The sequence below is a fragment of the Taudactylus pleione genome, unplaced genomic scaffold (genome assembly GCF_031769625.1).
Source record: "Taudactylus pleione unplaced genomic scaffold, aTauple2 ptg000332l, whole genome shotgun sequence".
Lineage (NCBI taxonomy): Eukaryota > Metazoa > Chordata > Amphibia > Anura > Myobatrachidae > Taudactylus > Taudactylus pleione.
This window is the reverse complement of record NW_028284733.1, coordinates 820700-839704: the sequence shown is the minus strand read 5'-3', so window position 1 is coordinate 839704 and position 19005 is coordinate 820700. Positions and strand designations below refer to the sequence as shown.

The 19005-nt window shown below is 47.4% G+C and overlaps 1 protein-coding gene across 1 annotated transcript in view; it reads left to right on the top strand.

Moving 5' to 3' along the window:
* The window catches only part of LOC148509062 (NLR family CARD domain-containing protein 3-like), a 67022-nt gene that overhangs the window by 33319 nt on the left and 14698 nt on the right, over positions 1-19005 (top strand). The window contains exon 6 of the mRNA XM_088443609.1: positions 6057-6143. Coding sequence (XP_088299735.1) covers positions 6057-6143 — 87 coding nt within the window. The remainder of the gene's footprint in view (positions 1-6056; positions 6144-19005) is intronic.

The window sequence follows — 19005 nt, the reverse complement described above, 5'->3', positions numbered from 1 at the left end:
GTCATCAGGACTGGTTGGGAACACAACGCTACTTTCAACTCCTGAAAAGCTTTCTCTGCCTCAGGACTCCATTCTACCATGACTTTTTGTTTGCCTTTGGTCAGGTCAGTCAGTGGGACTGCCATGGTGGCAAAGTTGGGTATAAACCTCCTGTAGTACCCCGTAATTCCCAAGAAGGCTCTCACCTGCTTCTTATTCAGAGGCCGTGGCCAGTTTTGTATGGCATCAACTTTATTGAGCTGAGGCTTTATCAGGCCTCTGCCAATGGTGTATCCCAGATATTTTACTTCCTCCATGCCTAGACAACACTTTTTTGGGTTGGCTGTTAAACCTGCCTTATAGATGGAGTCCAACACTGCTTGTACCCTGGGTAAGAGAGACTGCCAATCAGGACTATGAACGACCACGTCATCCAGATAAGCAGCCGCATACCGTCTATGGGGCCTTAGAATCCTGTCCATCATTCTTTGGAAGGTAGCAGGTGCCCCATGTAGCCCGAAGGGCAACATCTTGTACTGAAACAAGCCCTCTGGCGCTGAAAAAGCTGTCTTTTGTTTGGCGCTCTCGGTTAACGGTACTTGCCAATACCCTTTGGTTAGGTCAAGAGTGGTTAAATACCTTGCCGTCCCTAGTCTCTCAATCAGTTCATCCACTCTTGGCATCGGGTAGGCATCGAATTTTGAAACACTGTTCAACTTTCGGAAGTCATTGCAGAAACGCACACTCCCGTCGGGCTTTGGAATCAACACAATGGGACTTGACCATTCACTATGTGATTCTTCAATAACCCCTAACTCTAGCATATTTTTAATTTCTTTCGACACCGATTCTCTTTGTGCTTCTGGTAACCTATAGGGCTTTAGATTAACTTTAACCCCTTGGTCAGTGATGATGTCATGTTTAATGACCGAGGTTTTCCCAGGTACGTCAGAGAACAGCACCCTATTTCTAATCAGAAAATCCTTGACCTCTTGTTGTTGAATTGCCGACAGGGTTTTTGCCACTGTCACTTCGGGAACTAAGGGCCCTGGACTTACTGGAGGGTCTCGGACGGCCGACAGTACCGTTCTATCTTTCCAGGGCTTTAACAGATTTATATGGTATATCTGTTCCGGCTTTCTTTTCCCCGGCTGGTAAACTTTGTAATTGACCTGCCCCACTCTTTCTAAGATTTCAAAGGGCCCTTGCCATTTAGCCAAAAGTTTATTTTCCACAGTGGGAACCAATACTAACACTCTGTCCCCAGGAGCAAAGCTGCGTAACCGAGCATTGCTGTTGTATACCCTCTGCTGTGCCTGTTGAGCCTGTTCCAGGTGCTCTCTCACTATCGGCACTACCGCAGCAATTCTCTCCTGCATTTGAGAAACATACTCAATCACCGTTTTGTAAGGACTAGACTGCCCCTCCCATGTCTCTTTGGCAATGTCTAGTAACCCCCTTGGGTGTCTCCCATACAACAAGTCGAAGGGTGAAAACCCGGTGGAGGACTGGGGAACTTCTCTTATGGCCAACAATAAATACGGCAATAAGTAGTCCCAATCCCTACCATCCTTGTCGACCACTTTCCTAAGCATGTGTTTTAACGTCTTGTTAAACCTCTCGACCAGCCCATCGGTTTGGGGGTGATAAACTGAAGTTCTTAACTGTTCGATTTTGAACAGGCGGCATAACTCTTTCATGACTTTGGACATAAACGGTGTACCCTGGTCAGTTAGTATCTCCTTAGGTATACCCAGCCTGCTAAAGACATGAACTAGCTCTCTGGCAATGGTCTTGGTTGACGTATTGCGCAACGGGATCGCTTCCGGGTACCTGGTAGCGTAATCCATTATGACCAGAATATACTGGTGTCCCCTGGCAGACTTCATTAAGGGTCCAACCAAATCCATCACTATTCTTTCAAACGGCACCTCTATGATAGGCAATGGAACTAGTGGACCCTTAAAATGTGGCCTGGGAGCATGATACTGACACTCAGGGCAGGATGCGCAAAAGTCAGATACCTATTTGTGAAGCCCGGGCCAGAAAAACCTCTGCATTATTCGCTCAGTGGTTTTCTCTACCCCTAGATGGCCTGCCGTTATATGACCATGGGCCAGATCCAACACTGTTCTTCTGTATGCTTTGGGAACTATTAGTTGTTCCACAACATCTTCCCCCTTCTTAGTCACCTGATATAACAAATCCTGACACATTGCCATGTGGGGATAGGACAAAGGACTATCAGGGTCTACGGGTTTACCATCAACTACTTTTACATTCTCCCTGGCTTTTACCAAAGTAGGGTCATTCAACTGCTCCACGGCAAAGACCTCTCTTCTGACCTCTAAATCAGGCAGACGATCACCTGGCCCAACAACACTTCCCACCTCAATGGGAGGCACATCAGTTGGCGGGCCACCGTCACGTTCCGCATTCTCTAGTTCGCCAACCATAGTAGAAAAAGGGAATAACTCTGACTCAGAAGAAACTCCCTCCTCCACTACATCGACAACCTTCTCAAATGGATCGGGGTTGTTCACCTCTGGAACAAACCGGCTTTCCCACAACTTCCAGAAGTGAGCAAAGTCTCTCCCCAATATTGCATCGTACACCAGACCATGCACCAAACCCACAGAAACTATAGCAGAGCCACATGGTGTCTCGATGTTCACCTCGGCCGTAACATAATATCGAGTATCCCCATGTATGCAGGTCACACCAACAGTTTTCCCTGTATGCCTCAAGGGGTTCACCAGCTCAGCTTTTATAAGTGTCACCAAGCTACCAGAGTCTAACAGTGCCTCTACTCGGTTGCCATCTACAGTGAGTACACACATGTGCTTATCAGTCTCAGCCTGCCGGTCAGCCGTACAGGCTATCTGTGCAAAGAAAGACCCCCTGCGGTAGACATGAGCAGTATCACATTGCATAGGTTCAGTTGTAAGTGCACAATTAGCGGCAATATGGCCGAAGCCACCACATCGGAAACACTGAGTCATATTAAGGTCTAGTCGTTTACGGGGCAAGAACCTTCCCGGCCTGGCAGGCCTGTCTCCAGGTTCTACACCCTCAGTCTTCGGTACATTCCACCGCCCAGCACCCTTCTCCCCTGGAACAGTCTTACCAGTGTCTGTGGGAGTTCGCCGGTGCGCCATCGGGGCTCGGTGGGGCATACTCATCAGCTCCTCAGCCGCCACGTACCTCTCCACCAGCTCGACCAACTGGTCCGTGGACTTAGGGTCTGCATGGCTCACCCACTTGCGCAGAGTCACAGGTAATGATCACAGGTACCGGTCCATCACGACCCTTTCCACGATCTGTGGTCCCGTCAGCATCTCGGGCTGTAGCCATTTTGAGGACAGATGGACGAGGTCATGCATCTGTGAACGTGGAGGCTTGTCCTTATGGAACTCCCAGGGGTAGACCAGTTGGGCACGAACAAAGGTGGTGACTCCCAAGCGAGTTAGGATCTCCTGTTTTAGTTTTTTATAGTCCTTGGCATCAGCCAGGCATAAGTCAAAATAGGCCTTTTGTGGCTCCCCAGACAAAAAAGGTGCCACCAGACTTGCCCACTGCTCCTTGGGCCAACTCTCCCTTTCGGCCGTTCTTTCAAATGCAGTGAGATAGGCCTCCACATCATCGCCCGAAGTCATCTTCTGGAGGAAGTGACTGGCTCGTACGGAGTGAGTGGTGGTGGGAGGACCAGTACCAACATCTCTGGGCTGGGCGATCAGGTGCTGTACCACCTCTTTTATGGCCTGGCGGTTTTCCGCTAAGGCCCGGCGGGTTTCCTCGATGGCAACCTGTTGTTGCCCCTGGGCGGTCTCCAAGGCCAACAGTTGCACCCTGGTGGATTCCTGCTGAGCCCTGGTAGCTTCCTGCTGAAGTTTGTTCGTTCAAATTGGGTGTCTGTCCCTTTAATTTTTAAATGGAAAGTTTTCCTCTCGCTGCAACTTCAGTGTGTGTGAATTCCCGCATTCTCCACCATATTGTGACACAGTTAGGTTAGGGGGATCCCTCTCCTGGGTAGAGGACTCCTTCCTTATACACACACACAGCAGCAGGGAAGCAGCACACCAGTCTGGATGCAAGTACAAGCTGGTCGGCGCCAGTCTTTATTGTACAATGTCAGAAATAACACAAAGAAAACATAAACATAAATCCTAGCCCTGTCGGGGCACTAACTTCACAGGTAGTTCCCTCACTACCAGAACCTGGTAGGGCCTAATGCCCTCGCCAGCAACAAAGCACAACACAGTACTCACAGATAGGTTTTCCAAGTGTCTCTGAGCAAACTCCCTGTCTGCTCTCCCAGGTGAGACAATCAGCCCTCAACACACTAGGCTTATATTGGCCACTCTCAGGTGGGAACCCAATCAAGCCTGTTACCAAGCTGCGAGAACCAAAACCTGGAGTGGCCGTGGGTGGAGCCCTCCCTCTCCTCTCACCCACAACCCCCAGGTCCCAAACCGGCTTTTCAAAAAGCCGAAACTCAAGCCTGCTACAGTGCAGACTTTCTCCTGGGGGTTTAGAACACATAAGACAGGAATCTGGGACCAATGTACCTGCCACAGACCACTTTACCAGTGATCCTATCACAGAAGATACTGATGGGATCCGTACAGGGGTGGAGGAATCCGAAAGGATCCCTTTTCACAACCCGGACCTCCTTAGGGAGGAGCGGGGGTCCGGGAATCAGCACCATCTGACGGTAGCAAAGATTTCCACTGTCAAGTTCTGAAATTATTGTATTTTTGGAGCTTCATGGATTTAGGTGAGACAGGTCGGGACTGAAAGCAGGGGCGTATTAAGAGAGGAAGGGGCCTGTTTCCCCGTCCGGGGCCCCCTACTTTCTCCCCGGCGGCCTGCAGCAGACTGACCCATCATCAAGAGTAGTCTCTGGGCACTAAAGTGTGCCCAGAGTCTACTGTGCATGCGCAGCTCGCCGGGGAAATGACGCAGCTGCCATTTTCTGGCGTTTTGTGCAGGGCTGAGACACCCGACGCTGGACCTCGGAGAGGTAAGTATTAGATAACATGAGTGCAGGGTTTGAATTTGAACCCATTATAGGGTAAGCAAGAGATATCCACGATATCTCCTACGTTACCTTTATAATGAATGGTACTGTTACTTAATTTCTACAAAAGTAGGTGAACATTATCATTTTCATCCACTTTGTAGAAATGAAGGGATAATGAATAGTCCCACAAGTCCCTAATGTAGACAAACATTGTGTACTGTACATTAACACAGTCAGCTGGAATTTACACACTGTGCACACGCGGCCTCACTGAAGACTAAATTAACCTTTGTATTTCAATAACAGAGCAATAACACCTGGGCAAAGTACATTTATCACAGTCTAGCGTTTCAATTCATGTTTCCAACAAAAATGTATTATTGGATTTAGTCAGATAAGAGACTCCTGTCTCTTTTTCAATAGAATGCTTAAAAACTGTGAAAGAAGAATTTTCTGCTTCCCACTGTAAGGGGCAGTGCCATAACTAGGGTAGTGCGACCCGTGCCATGGCACAGGGCGCCGCAGGACAAGGGGGTGCTGTTCATTACTGTCAATTTTCCCAGTTTCTCCTGGCCTCCCCTATCTCTTTCCTGGCCCTTCCCCATGAGGCCATGCCCCTTTTTCAGGTGCTTTATGTCCCTATTTGAAAACTAGGGGGAGGTGGCAATGCTCTTTCTCACACAGGGCACCAAAAAGTATAGGTACGGCTCTGGTAAGGGGTGAGTGAATGAACGTATACTGGGGGCTACAAAGATGCAGTAACCCAAAGCAACCAATCAGCTATTAGCTGGTGAAAAGAGCATTATCAGGGAGGGCTCATCAGACGTAACAAGGATATGGCAGACAGCAGTCAGTGGCGCTCCTGTAGTCCGAGTCCGACGACATTACTGGTAAAATATAAGCGTAACCTAATATAGTAGATTATTCTCAATCTACAGGAGAATTTATAGTTACACAAAACACCTACAGATATATTTTACAATTTACTGAATCATTAATGAATGTATATTTTTAAGTACTGACAGCAGCCAATAACCTTTCCATTTCATTCCAGCCTTCGCTATAATTCCCTCGATAAAGAGGCGGCAGACATGGAGGCGGATGTGCTGAGATCTCCCTTGTGTCAGGTGAAAAGTCTCCTGTGAGTGATAATGCATTGTCACTTCTATCTCTCTGTCTCTTCTATCTCCCTGTCTCTTCTATCTCTCTGTCTCTTCTATCTCTCTGTCTCTTCTATCTCTCTGTCTCTTCTATCTCCCTGTCTCTTCTATCTCTCTGTCTCTTCTATCTCTCTGTCTCTTCTATCTCTCTGCCTCTTCTATCTCTCCGTCTCTTCTATCTCCCTGTCTCTTCTATTTCCCTGTCTCTTCTATCTCCCTGTCTCTTCTATCTCTCTGTCTCTTCTATCTCTCTGACTCTTCTATCTCTCTGCTCTGTCTCTTCTATCTCTCTGCCTCTTCTATCTCTCCGTCTCTTCTATCTCTCCGTCTCTTCTATCTCTCCTTCTCTTCTATCTCTCCGCCTCTTCTTTCTCTTATCTCTCCGCCTCTTCTATCTCTCCGTCTCTTCTATCTCTCCGTCTCTTCTATCTCTCCGTCTCTTCTATCTCAATGTCTCTTCTATCTCTCCGTCTCTTCTATCTCTCCGTCTCTTCTATCTCTTATCTCTCCACCTCTTCTATCTCTTATCTCTCCGCCTCTTCTATCTCTCCATCTCTTCTATCTCTCCATCTCTTCTATCTCTCCGTCTCTTCTATCTCCCTGTCTCTTCTATCTCTCCGTCTCTTCTATCTCTCCGTCTCTTCTATCTCTTATCTCTCCGCCTCTTCTATCTCTCTCTCTTCTGTCTCTCCTTCTCTTCTATCTCTCTGCCTCTTCTATCTCTCTGCCTCTTCTATCTCTCCGCCTCTTCTATCTCTCCGTCTCTTCTATCTCTTATCTCTCCGCCTCTTCTATCTCTCCGCCTCTTCTATCTCTCCATCTCTTCTATCTCTCCATCTCTTCTATCTCTCCGTCTCTTCTATCTCTCCATCTCTTCTCTCTCTCCGTCTCTTCTATCTCTCCGCCTCTTCTATCTCTCCGCTTCTTCTATCTCTCCGCCTCTTCTATCTCTCCGTCTCTTCAATCTCTCCGCCTCTTCTATCTCTCCGCCTCTTCTATCTCTCCGTCTCTTCTATCTCCCTGTCTCTTCTATCTCTCCGTCTCTTCTATCTCTCCGTCTCTTCTATCTCTTATCTCTCCGCTTCTTCTATCTCTCCGTCTCTTCTATCTCTCCGTCTCTTCTATCTCTCCGCCTCTTCTATCTCTCTGCCTCTTCTATCTCTCAGTCTCTTCTATCTCTCCGTCTCTTCTATCTCTCTGCCTCTTCTATCTCTCTGCCTCTTTTATCTCTCCGCCTCTTCTATCTCTCCGTCTCTTCTATCTCTTATCTCTCCGCCTCTTCTATCTCTCTCTCTTCTGTCTCTCCTTCTCTTCTATCTCTCTGCCTCTTCTATCTCTCTGCCTCTTCTATCTCTCCGTCTCTTCTATCTCTCCGCCTCTTCTATCTCTCCGTCTCTTCTATCTCTCCGTATCTTCTATCTCTCTGCCTCTTCTATCTCTCCGCCTCTTCTATCTCTCTGTCTCTTCTATCTCTCCGCCTCTTCTATCTCTCCGTCTCTTCTATCTCTCCGTATCTTCTATCTCTCCGTCTCTTCTATCTCTCCGCTTCTTCTATCTCTCCGTCTCTTCTATCTCTTATCTATCCGTCTCTTCTATCTCTCCATCTCTTCTATCTCTCCGCCTCTTCTATCTCTCTCTCTTCTGTCTCTCCTTCTCTTCTATCTCTCTGCCTCTTCTATCTCTCTGCCTCTTCTATCTCTCCGTCTCTTCTATCTCTCCGTCTCTTCTATCTCTCCGCCTCTTCTATCTCTCCGTCTTTTCTATCTCTCTGCCTCTTCTATCTCTCCGCCTCTTCTATCTCTTATCTCTCCGCCTCTTCTATCTCTCTCTCTTCTGTCTCTCCTTCTCTTCTATCTCTCTGCCTCTTCTATCTCTCCGTCTCTTCTATCTCTCCGCCTCTTCTATCTCTCTGCCTCTTCTATCTCTCCGCCTCTTCTATCTCTTATCTCTCCGCCTCTTCTATCTCTCTCTCTTCTGTCTCTCCTTCTCTTCTATCTCTCTGCCTCTTCTATCTCTCTGCCTCTTCTGTCTCTCCGTCTCTTCTATCTCTCCGCCTCTTCTATCTCTCCGTCTCTTCTATCTCTCCGTATCTTCTATCTCTCTGCCTCTTCTATCTCTCCGCCTCTTCTATCTCTCCGTCTCTTCTATCTCTTATCTCTCCGCCTCTTCTATCTCTCTCTCTTCTGTCTCTCCTTCTCTTCTATCTCTCTGCCTCTTCTATCTCTCCGCCTCTTCTATCTCTCCGTCTCTTCTATCTCTCCGCCTCTTCTATCTCTCCGTCTCTTCTATCTCTCCGTCTCTTCTATCTCTCCGTATCTTCTATCTCTCCACCTCTTCTATCTCTTATCTATCCGTCTCTTCTATCTCTCCATCTCTTCTATCTCTCCGTCTCTTCTATCTCTCCGTCTCTTCTATCTCTCCGTCTCTTCTATCTGTCCTTCTCTTCTATCTCTCCTTCTCTTCTATCTCTCTGTCTCTTCTATCTCTCCGTCTCTTGTATCTCTCCGCCTCTTCTATCTCTCCGTCTCTTCTATCTCTCTGCCTCTTCTATCTCTCTGCCTCTTCTATCTCTCCGCCTCTTCTATCTCTCCGTCTCTTCTATCTCTCCGCCTCTTCTATCTCTCCGTCTCTTCTATCTCTCCGTATCTTCTATCTCTCCGTCTCTTCTATCTCTCCGCCTCTTCTATCTCTCCGTCTCTTCTATCTCTTATCTATCCGTCTCTTCTATCTCTCCATCTCTTCTATCTCTCCGCCTCTTCTATCTCTCTCTCTTCTGTCTCTCCTTCTCTTCTATCTCTCTGCCTCTTCTATCTCTCTGCCTCTTCTATCTCTCCGTCTCTTCTATCTCTCCGTCTCTTCTATCTCTCCGCCTCTTCTATCTCTCCGTCTTTTCTATCTCTCTGCCTCTTCTATCTCTCCGCCTCTTCTATCTCTTATCTCTCCGCCTCTTCTATCTCTCTCTCTTCTGTCTCTCCTTCTCTTCTATCTCTCTGCCTCTTCTATCTCTCTGCCTCTTCTATCTCTCCGTCTCTTCTATCTCTCCGCCTCTTCTATCTCTCTGCCTCTTCTATCTCTCCGCCTCTTCTATCTCTTATCTCTCCGCCTCTTCTATCTCTCTCTCTTCTGTCTCTCCTTCTCTTCTATCTCTCTGCCTCTTCTATCTCTCTGCCTCTTCTGTCTCTCCGTCTCTTCTATCTCTCCGCCTCTTCTATCTCTCCGTCTCTTCTATCTCTCCGTATCTTCTATCTCTCTGCCTCTTCTATCTCTCCGCCTCTTCTATCTCTCCGTCTCTTCTATCTCTTATCTCTCCGCCTCTTCTATCTCTCTCTCTTCTGTCTCTCCTTCTCTTCTATCTCTCTGCCTCTTCTATCTCTCCGCCTCTTCTATCTCTCCGTCTCTTCTATCTCTCCGCCTCTTCTATCTCTCCGTCTCTTCTATCTCTCCGTCTCTTCTATCTCTCCGTATCTTCTATCTCTCCACCTCTTCTATCTCTTATCTATCCGTCTCTTCTATCTCTCCATCTCTTCTATCTCTCCGTCTCTTCTATCTCTCCGTCTCTTCTATCTCTCCGTCTCTTCTATCTGTCCTTCTCTTCTATCTCTCCTTCTCTTCTATCTCTCTGTCTCTTCTATCTCTCCGTCTCTTGTATCTCTCCGCCTCTTCTATCTCTCCGTCTCTTCTATCTCTCCGTCTCTTCTATCTCTCCGCCTCTTCTATCTCTCCGCCTCTTCTATCTCTCCGTCTCTTCTATCTCTCCGCCTCTTCTATCTCTCCGTCTCTTCTATCTCTCCGTATCTTCTATCTCTCCATCTCTTCTATCTGTCCTTCTCTTCTATCTCTCCGCCTCTTCTATCTCTCTGCCTCTTCTATCTCTCCGCCTCTTCTATCTCTCCGTCTCTTCTATCTCTTATCTCTCCGCCTCTTCTATCTCTCCGCCTCTTCTATCTCTCCATCTCTTCTATCCCTCCATCTCTTCTATCTCTCCGTCTCTTCTATCTCTCCGTCTCTTCTCTCTCTCCGTCTCTTCTATCTCTCCGCCTCTTCTATCTCTCCGCTTCTTCTATCTCTCCGCCTCTTCTATCTCTCCGTCTCTTCAATCTCTCCGCCTCTTCTATCTCTCCGCCTCTTCTATCTCTCCGCCTCTTCTATCTCTCCGTCTCTTCTATCTCCCTGTCTCTTCTATCTCTCCGTCTCTTCTATCTCTCCGTCTCTTCTATCTCTTATCTCTCCGCTTCTTCTATCTCTCGGTCTCTTCTATCTCTCCGTCTCTTCTATCTCTCCGCCTCTTCTATCTCTCTGCCTCTTCTATCTCTCAGTCTCTTCTATCTCTCCGTCTCTTCTATCTCTCTGCCTCTTCTATCTCTCTGCCTCTTCTATCTCTCCGCCTCTTCTATCTCTCCGTCTCTTCTATCTCTTATCTCTCCGCCTCTTCCATCTCTCTCTCTTCTGTCTCTCCTTCTCTTCTATCTCTCTGCCTCTTCTATCTCTCTGCCTCTTCTATCTCTCCGTCTCTTCTATCTCTCCGCCTCTTCTATCTCTCCGTCTCTTCTATCTCTCCGTATCTTCTATCTCTCTGCCTCTTCTATCTCTCCGCCTCTTCTATCTCTCCGTCTCTTCTATCTCTTATCTATCCGTCTCTTCTATCTCTCCATCTCTTCTATCTCTCCGTCTCTTCTATTTCTCTCTCTTCTGTCTCTCCGTCTCTTCTATCTCTTATCTCTCCGCCTCTTCTATCTCTCCGCCTCTTCTATCTCTCCATCTCTTCTATCTCTCCATCTCTTCTATCTCTCCGTCTCTTCTATCTCTCCGTCTCTTCTCTCTCTCCGTCTCTTCTATCTCTCTGCCTCTTCTATCTCTCCGCCTCTTCTATCTCTTATCTCTCCGCCTCTTCTATCTCTCTCTCTTCTGTCTCTCCTTCTCTTCTATCTCTCTGCCTCTTCTATCTCTCCGCCTCTTCTATCTCTTATCTCTCCGCCTCTTCTATCTCTCTCTCTTCTGTCTCTCCTACTCTTCTATCTCTCTGCCTCTTCTATCTCTCCGTCTCTTCTATCTCTCCGCCTCTTCTATCTCTCTGCCTCTTCTATCTCTCCGCCTCTTCTATCTCTTATCTCTCCGCCTCTTCTATCTCTCTCTCTTCTGTCTCTCCTTCTCTTCTATCTCTCTGCCTCTTCTATCTCTCTGCCTCTTCTGTCTCTCCGTCTCTTCTATCTCTCCGCCTCTTCTATCTCTCCGTCTCTTCTATCTCTCCGTATCTTCTATCTCTCTGCCTCTTCTATCTCTCCGCCTCTTCTATCTCTCCGTCTCTTCTATCTCTTATCTCTCCGCCTCTTCTATCTCTCTCTCTTCTGTCTCTCCTTCTCTTCTATCTCTCTGCCTCTTCTATCTCTCCGCCTCTTCTATCTCTCCGTCTCTTCTATCTCTCCGCCTCTTCTATCTCTCCGTCTCTTCTATCTCTCCGTCTCTTCTATCTCTCCGTATCTTCTATCTCTCCACCTCTTCTATCTCTTATCTATCCGTCTCTTCTATCTCTCCATCTCTTCTATCTCTCCGTCTCTTCTATCTCTCCGTCTCTTCTATCTCTCCGTCTCTTCTATCTGTCCTTCTCTTCTATCTCTCCTTCTCTTCTATCTCTCTGTCTCTTCTATCTCTCCGTCTCTTGTATCTCTCCGCCTCTTCTATCTCTCCGTCTCTTCTATCTCTCTGCCTCTTCTATCTCTCTGCCTCTTCTATCTCTCCGCCTCTTCTATCTCTCCGTCTCTTCTATCTCTCCGCCTCTTCTATCTCTCCGTCTCTTCTATCTCTCCGTATCTTCTATCTCTCCGTCTCTTCTATCTCTCCGCCTCTTCTATCTCTCCGTCTCTTCTATCTCTTATCTATCCGTCTCTTCTATCTCTCCATCTCTTCTATCTCTCCGCCTCTTCTATCTCTCTCTCTTCTGTCTCTCCTTCTCTTCTATCTCTCTGCCTCTTCTATCTCTCTGCCTCTTCTATCTCTCCGTCTCTTCTATCTCTCCGTCTCTTCTATCTCTCCGCCTCTTCTATCTCTCCGTCTTTTCTATCTCTCTGCCTCTTCTATCTCTCCGCCTCTTCTATCTCTTATCTCTCCGCCTCTTCTATCTCTCTCTCTTCTGTCTCTCCTTCTCTTCTATCTCTCTGCCTCTTCTATCTCTCTGCCTCTTCTATCTCTCCGTCTCTTCTATCTCTCCGCCTCTTCTATCTCTCTGCCTCTTCTATCTCTCCGCCTCTTCTATCTCTTATCTCTCCGCCTCTTCTATCTCTCTCTCTTCTGTCTCTCCTTCTCTTCTATCTCTCTGCCTCTTCTATCTCTCTGCCTCTTCTGTCTCTCCGTCTCTTCTGTCTCTCCGTCTCTTCTATCTCTCCGCCTCTTCTATCTCTCCGTCTCTTCTATCTCTCCGTATCTTCTATCTCTCTGCCTCTTCTATCTCTCCGCCTCTTCTATCTCTCCGTCTCTTCTATCTCTTATCTCTCCGCCTCTTCTATCTCTCTCTCTTCTGTCTCTCCTTCTCTTCTATCTCTCTGCCTCTTCTATCTCTCCGCCTCTTCTATCTCTCCGTCTCTTCTATCTCTCCGCCTCTTCTATCTCTCCGTCTCTTCTATCTCTCCGTCTCTTCTATCTCTCCGTATCTTCTATCTCTCCACCTCTTCTATCTCTTATCTATCCGTCTCTTCTATCTCTCCATCTCTTCTATCTCTCCGTCTCTTCTATCTCTCCGTCTCTTCTATCTCTCCGTCTCTTCTATCTGTCCTTCTCTTCTATCTCTCCTTCTCTTCTATCTCTCTGTCTCTTCTATCTCTCCGTCTCTTGTATCTCTCCGCCTCTTCTATCTCTCCGTCTCTTCTATCTCTCCGTCTCTTCTATCTCTCCGCCTCTTCTATCTCTCCGCCTCTTCTATCTCTCCGTCTCTTCTATCTCTCCGCCTCTTCTATCTCTCCGTCTCTTCTATCTCTCCGTATCTTCTATCTCTCCATCTCTTCTATCTGTCCTTCTCTTCTATCTCTCCGCCTCTTCTATCTCTCTGCCTCTTCTATCTCTCCGCCTCTTCTATCTCTCCGTCTCTTCTATCTCTTATCTCTCCGCCTCTTCTATCTCTCCGCCTCTTCTATCTCTCCATCTCTTCTATCCCTCCATCTCTTCTATCTCTCCGTCTCTTCTATCTCTCCGTCTCTTCTCTCTCTCCGTCTCTTCTATCTCTCCGCCTCTTCTATCTCTCCGCTTCTTCTATCTCTCCGCCTCTTCTATCTCTCCGTCTCTTCAATCTCTCCGCCTCTTCTATCTCTCCGCCTCTTCTATCTCTCCGCCTCTTCTATCTCTCCGTCTCTTCTATCTCCCTGTCTCTTCTATCTCTCCGTCTCTTCTATCTCTCCGTCTCTTCTATCTCTTATCTCTCCGCTTCTTCTATCTCTCGGTCTCTTCTATCTCTCCGTCTCTTCTATCTCTCCGCCTCTTCTATCTCTCTGCCTCTTCTATCTCTCAGTCTCTTCTATCTCTCCGTCTCTTCTATCTCTCTGCCTCTTCTATCTCTCTGCCTCTTCTATCTCTCCGCCTCTTCTATCTCTCCGTCTCTTCTATCTCTTATCTCTCCGCCTCTTCCATCTCTCTCTCTTCTGTCTCTCCTTCTCTTCTATCTCTCTGCCTCTTCTATCTCTCTGCCTCTTCTATCTCTCCGTCTCTTCTATCTCTCCGCCTCTTCTATCTCTCCGTCTCTTCTATCTCTCCGTATCTTCTATCTCTCTGCCTCTTCTATCTCTCCGCCTCTTCTATCTCTCCGTCTCTTCTATCTCTTATCTATCCGTCTCTTCTATCTCTCCATCTCTTCTATCTCTCCGTCTCTTCTATTTCTCTCTCTTCTGTCTCTCCGTCTCTTCTATCTCTTATCTCTCCGCCTCTTCTATCTCTCCGCCTCTTCTATCTCTCCATCTCTTCTATCTCTCCATCTCTTCTATCTCTCCGTCTCTTCTATCTCTCCGTCTCTTCTCTCTCTCCGTCTCTTCTATCTCTCCGCCTCTTCTATCTCTCCGCTTCTTCTATCTCTACGCCTCTTCTATCTCTCCGCCTCTTCAATCTCTCCGCCTCTTCTATCTCTCCGCCTCTTCTATCTCTCCGCCTCTTCTATCTCTCCGTCTCTTCTATCTCCCTATCTCTTCTATCTCTCCGTCTCTTCTATCTCTCCGTCTCTTCTATCTCTTATCTCTCCGCTTCTTCTATCTCTCCGTCTCTTCTATCTCTCCATCTTTCAATCTCTCCGCCTCTTCTATCTCTCTGCCTCTTCTATCTCTCAGTCTCTTCTATCTCTCCGTCTCTTCTATCTCTCTGCCTCTTCTATCTCTCTGCCTCTTCTATCTCTCCGCCTCTTCTATCTCTCCGTCTCTTCTATCTCTTATCTCTCCGCCTCTTCTATCTCTCTCTCTTCTGTCTCTCCTTCTCTTCTATCTCTCTGCCTCTTCTATCTCTCTGCCTCTTCTATCTCTCTGCCTCTTCTATCTCTCCGTCTCTTCTATCTCTCCGCCTCTTCTATCTCTCCGTCTCTTCTATCTCTCCGTATCTTCTATCTCTCTGCCTCTTCTATCTCTCCGCCTCTTCTATCTCTCCGTCTCTTCTATCTCTTATCTCTCCGCCTCTTCTATCTCTCTCTCTTCTGTCTCTCCTTCTCTTCTATCTCTCTGCCTCTTCTATCTCTCTGCCTCTTCTATCTCTCCGTCTCTTCTTTCTCTCCGCCTCTTCTATCTCTCTGCCTCTTCTATCTCTCCGCCTCTTCTATCTCTTATCTCTCCGCCTCTTCTATCTCTCTCTCTTCTGTCTCTCCTTCTCTTCTATCTCTCTGCCTCTTCTATCTCTCTGCCTCTTCTATCTCTCCGTCTCTTCTATCTCTCCGCCTCTTCTATCTCTCCGTCTCTTCTATCTCTCCGTATCTTCTATCTCTCTGCCTCTTCTATCTCTCCGCCTCTTCTATCTCTCCGCCTCTTCTATCTCTCCGCCTCTTCTATCTCTCCGTCTCTTCTATCTCTCCGCCTCTTCTATCTCTCCGTCTCTTCTATCTCTCCGTATCTTCTATCTCTCCGTCTCTTCTATCTGTCCTTCTCTTCTATCTCTCCGCCTCTTCTATCTCTCTGCCTCTTCTATCTCTCCGCCTCTTCTATCTCTCCGTCTCTTCTATCTCTTATCTCTCCGCCTCTTCTATCTCTCCGCCTCTTCTATCTCTCCATCTCTTCTATCCCTCCATCTCTTCTATCTCTCCGTCTCTTCTATCTCTCCGTCTCTTCTCTCTCTCCGTCTCTTCTATCTCTCCGCCTCTTCTATCTCTCCGCCTCTTCTATCTCTCCGTCTCTTCAAACTCTCCGCCTCTTCTATCTCTCCGCCTCTTCTATCTCTCCGCCTCTTCTATCTCTCCGTCTCTTCTATCTCCCTGTCTCTTCTATCTCTCCGTCTCTTCTATCTCTCCGTCTCTTCTATCTCTTATCTCTCCGCTTCTTCTATCTCTCCGTCTCTTCTATCTCTCCGTCTCTTCTATCTCTCCGCCTCTTCTATCTCTCTGCCTCTTCTATCTCTCAGTCTCTTCTATCTCTCCGTCTCTTCTATCTCTCTGCCTCTTCTATCTCTCTGCCTCTTCTATCTCTCCGCCTCTTCTATCTCTCCGTCTCTTCTATCTCTTATCTCTCCGCCTCTTCTATCTCTCTCTCTTCTGTCTCTCCTTCTCTTCTATCTCTCTGCCTCTTCTATCTCTCTGCCTCTTCTATCTCTCCGTCTCTTCTATCTCTCCGCCTCTTCTATCTCTCCGTCTCTTCTATCTCTCCGTATCTTCTATCTCTCTGCCTCTTCTATCTCTCCGCCTCTTCTATCTCTCCGTCTCTTCTATCTCTCCGCCTCTTCTATCTCTCCGTCTCTTCTATCTCTCCGTATCTTCTATCTCTCCGTATCTTCTATCTCTCCGTCTCTTCTATCTCTCCGCCTCTTCTATCTCTCTGCCTCTTCTATCTCTCCGCCTCTTCTATCTCTCCGCCTCTACTATCTCTCCGTCTCTTCTATCTCTCCGTATCTTCTATCTCTCTGCCTCTTCTATCTCTCCGCCTCTTCTATCTCTCCGTCTCTTCTATCTCTTATCTCTCCGCCTCTTCTATCTCTCTCTCTTCTGTCTCTCCTTCTCTTCTATCTCTCTGCCTCTTCTATCTCTCTGCCTCTTCTATCTCTCCGTCTCTTCTATCTCTCCGCCTCTTCTATCTCTCCGTCTCTTCTATCTCTCCGTATCTTCTATCTCTCTGCCTCTTCTATCTCTCCGCCTCTTCTATCTCTCCGTCTCTTCTATCTCTTATCTCTCCGTCTCTTCTATCTGTCCTTCTCTTCTATCTCTCCGCCTCTTCTATCTCTCTGCCTCTTCTATCTCTCCGCCTCTTCTATCTCTCCGTCTCTTCTATCTCTTATCTCTCCGCCTCTTCTATCTCTCCGCCTCTTCTATCTCTCCATCTCTTCTATCTCTCCATCTCTTCTATCTCTCCGTCTCTTCTATCTCTCCGTCTCTTCTCTCTCTCCGTCTCTTCTATCTCTCCGCCTCTTCTATCTCTCCGCTTCTTCTATCTCTACGCCTCTTCTATCTCTCCGTCTCTTCAATCTCTCCGCCTCTTCTATCTCTCCGCCTCTTCTATCTCTCCGCCTCTTCTATCTCCCTGTCTCTTCTATCTCTCCGTCTCTTCTATCTCTCCGTCTCTTCTATCTCTTATCTCTCCGCTTCTTCTATCTCTCCGTCTCTTCTATCTCTCCGTCTCTTCTATCTCTCCGCCTCTTCTATCTCTCTGCCTCTTCTATCTCTCAGTCTCTTCTATCTCTCCGTCTCTTCTATCTCTCTGCCTCTTCTATCTCTCTGCCTCTTCTATCTCTCCGCCTCTTCTATCTCTCCGTCTCTTCTATCTCTTATCTCTCCGCCTCTTCTATCTCTCTCTCTTCTGTCTCTCCTTCTCTTCTATCTCTCTGCCTCTTCTATCTCTCTGCCTCTTCTATCTCTCTGCCTCTTCTATCTCTCCGTCTCTTCTATCTCTCCGCCTCTTCTATCTCTCCATCTCTTCTATCTCTCCGTATCTTCTATCTCTCTGCCTCTTCTATCTCTCCGCCTCTTCTATCTCTCCGTCTCTTCTATCTCTTATCTCTCCGCCTCTTCTATCTCTCTCTCTTCTGTCTCTCCTTCTCTTCTATCTCTCTGCCTCTTCTATCTCTCTGCCTCTTCTATCTCTCCGTCTCTTCTATCTCTCCGCCTCTTCTATCTCTCTGCCTCTTCTATCTCTCCGCCTCTTCTATCTCTTATCTCTCCGCCTCTTCTATCTCTCTCTCTTCTGTCTCTCCTTCTCTTCTATCTCTCTGCCTCTTCTATCTCTCCGCCTCTTCTATCTCTTATCTCTCCGCCTCTTCTATCTCTCTCTCTTCTGTCTCTCCTACTCTTCTATCTCTCTGCCTCTTCTATCTCTCCGTCTCTTCTATCTCTCCGCCTCTTCTATCTCTCTGCCTCTTCTATCTCTCCGCCTCTTCTATCTCTTATCTCTCCGCCTCTTCTATCTCTCTCTCTTCTGTCTCTCCTTCTCTTCTATCTCTCTGCCTCTTCTATCTCTCTGCCTCTTCTGTCTCTCCGTCTCTTCTATCTCTCCGCCTCTTCTATCTCTCCGTCTCTTCTATCTCTCCGTATCTTCTATCTCTCTGCCTCTTCTATCTCTCCGCCTCTTCTATCTCTCCGTCTCTTCTATCTCTTATCTCTCCGCCTCTTCTATCTCTCTCTCTTCTGTCTCTCCTTCTCTTCTATCTCTCTGCCTCTTCTATCTCTCCGCCTCTTCTATCTCTCCGTCTCTTCTATCTCTCCGCCTCTTCTATCTCTCCGTCTCTTCTATCTCTCCGTCTCTTCTATCTCTCCGTATCTTCTATCTCTCCACCTCTTCTATCTCTTATCTATCCGTCTCTTCTATCTCTCCATCTCTTCTATCTCTCCGTCTCTTCTATCTCTCCGTCTCTTCTATCTCTCCGTCTCTTCTATCTGTCCTTCTCTTCTATCTCTCCTTCTCTTCTATCTCTCTGTCTCTTCTATCTCTCCGTCTCTTGTATCTCTCCGCCTCTTCTATCTCTCCGTCTCTTCTATCTCTCTGCCTCTTCTATCTCTCTGCCTCTTCTATCTCTCCGCCTCTTCTATCTCTCCGTCTCTTCTATCTCTCCGCCTCTTCTATCTCTCCGTCTCTTCTATCTCTCCGTATCTTCTATCTCTCCGTCTCTTCTATCTCTCCGCCTCTTCTATCTCTCCGTCTCTTCTATCTCTTATCTATCCGTCTCTTCTATCTCTCCATCTCTTCTATCTCTCCGCCTCTTCTATCTCTCTCTCTTCTGTCTCTCCTTCTCTTCTATCTCTCTGCCTCTTCTATCTCTCTGCCTCTTCTATCTCTCCGTCTCTTCTATCTCTCCGTCTCTTCTATCTCTCCGCCTCTTCTATCTCTCCGTCTTTTCTATCTCTCTGCCTCTTCTATCTCTCCGCCTCTTCTATCTCTTATCTCTCCGCCTCTTCTATCTCTCTCTCTTCTGTCTCTCCTTCTCTTCTATCTCTCTGCCTCTTCTATCTCTCTGCCTCTTCTATCTCTCCGTCTCTTCTATCTCTCCGCCTCTTCTATCTCTCTGCCTCTTCTATCTCTCCGCCTCTTCTATCTCTTATCTCTCCGCCTCTTCTATCTCTCTCTCTTCTGTCTCTCCTTCTCTTCTATCTCTCTGCCTCTTCTATCTCTCTGCCTCTTCTGTCTCTCCGTCTCTTCTATCTCTCCGCCTCTTCTATCTCTCCGTCTCTTCTATCTCTCCGTATCTTCTATC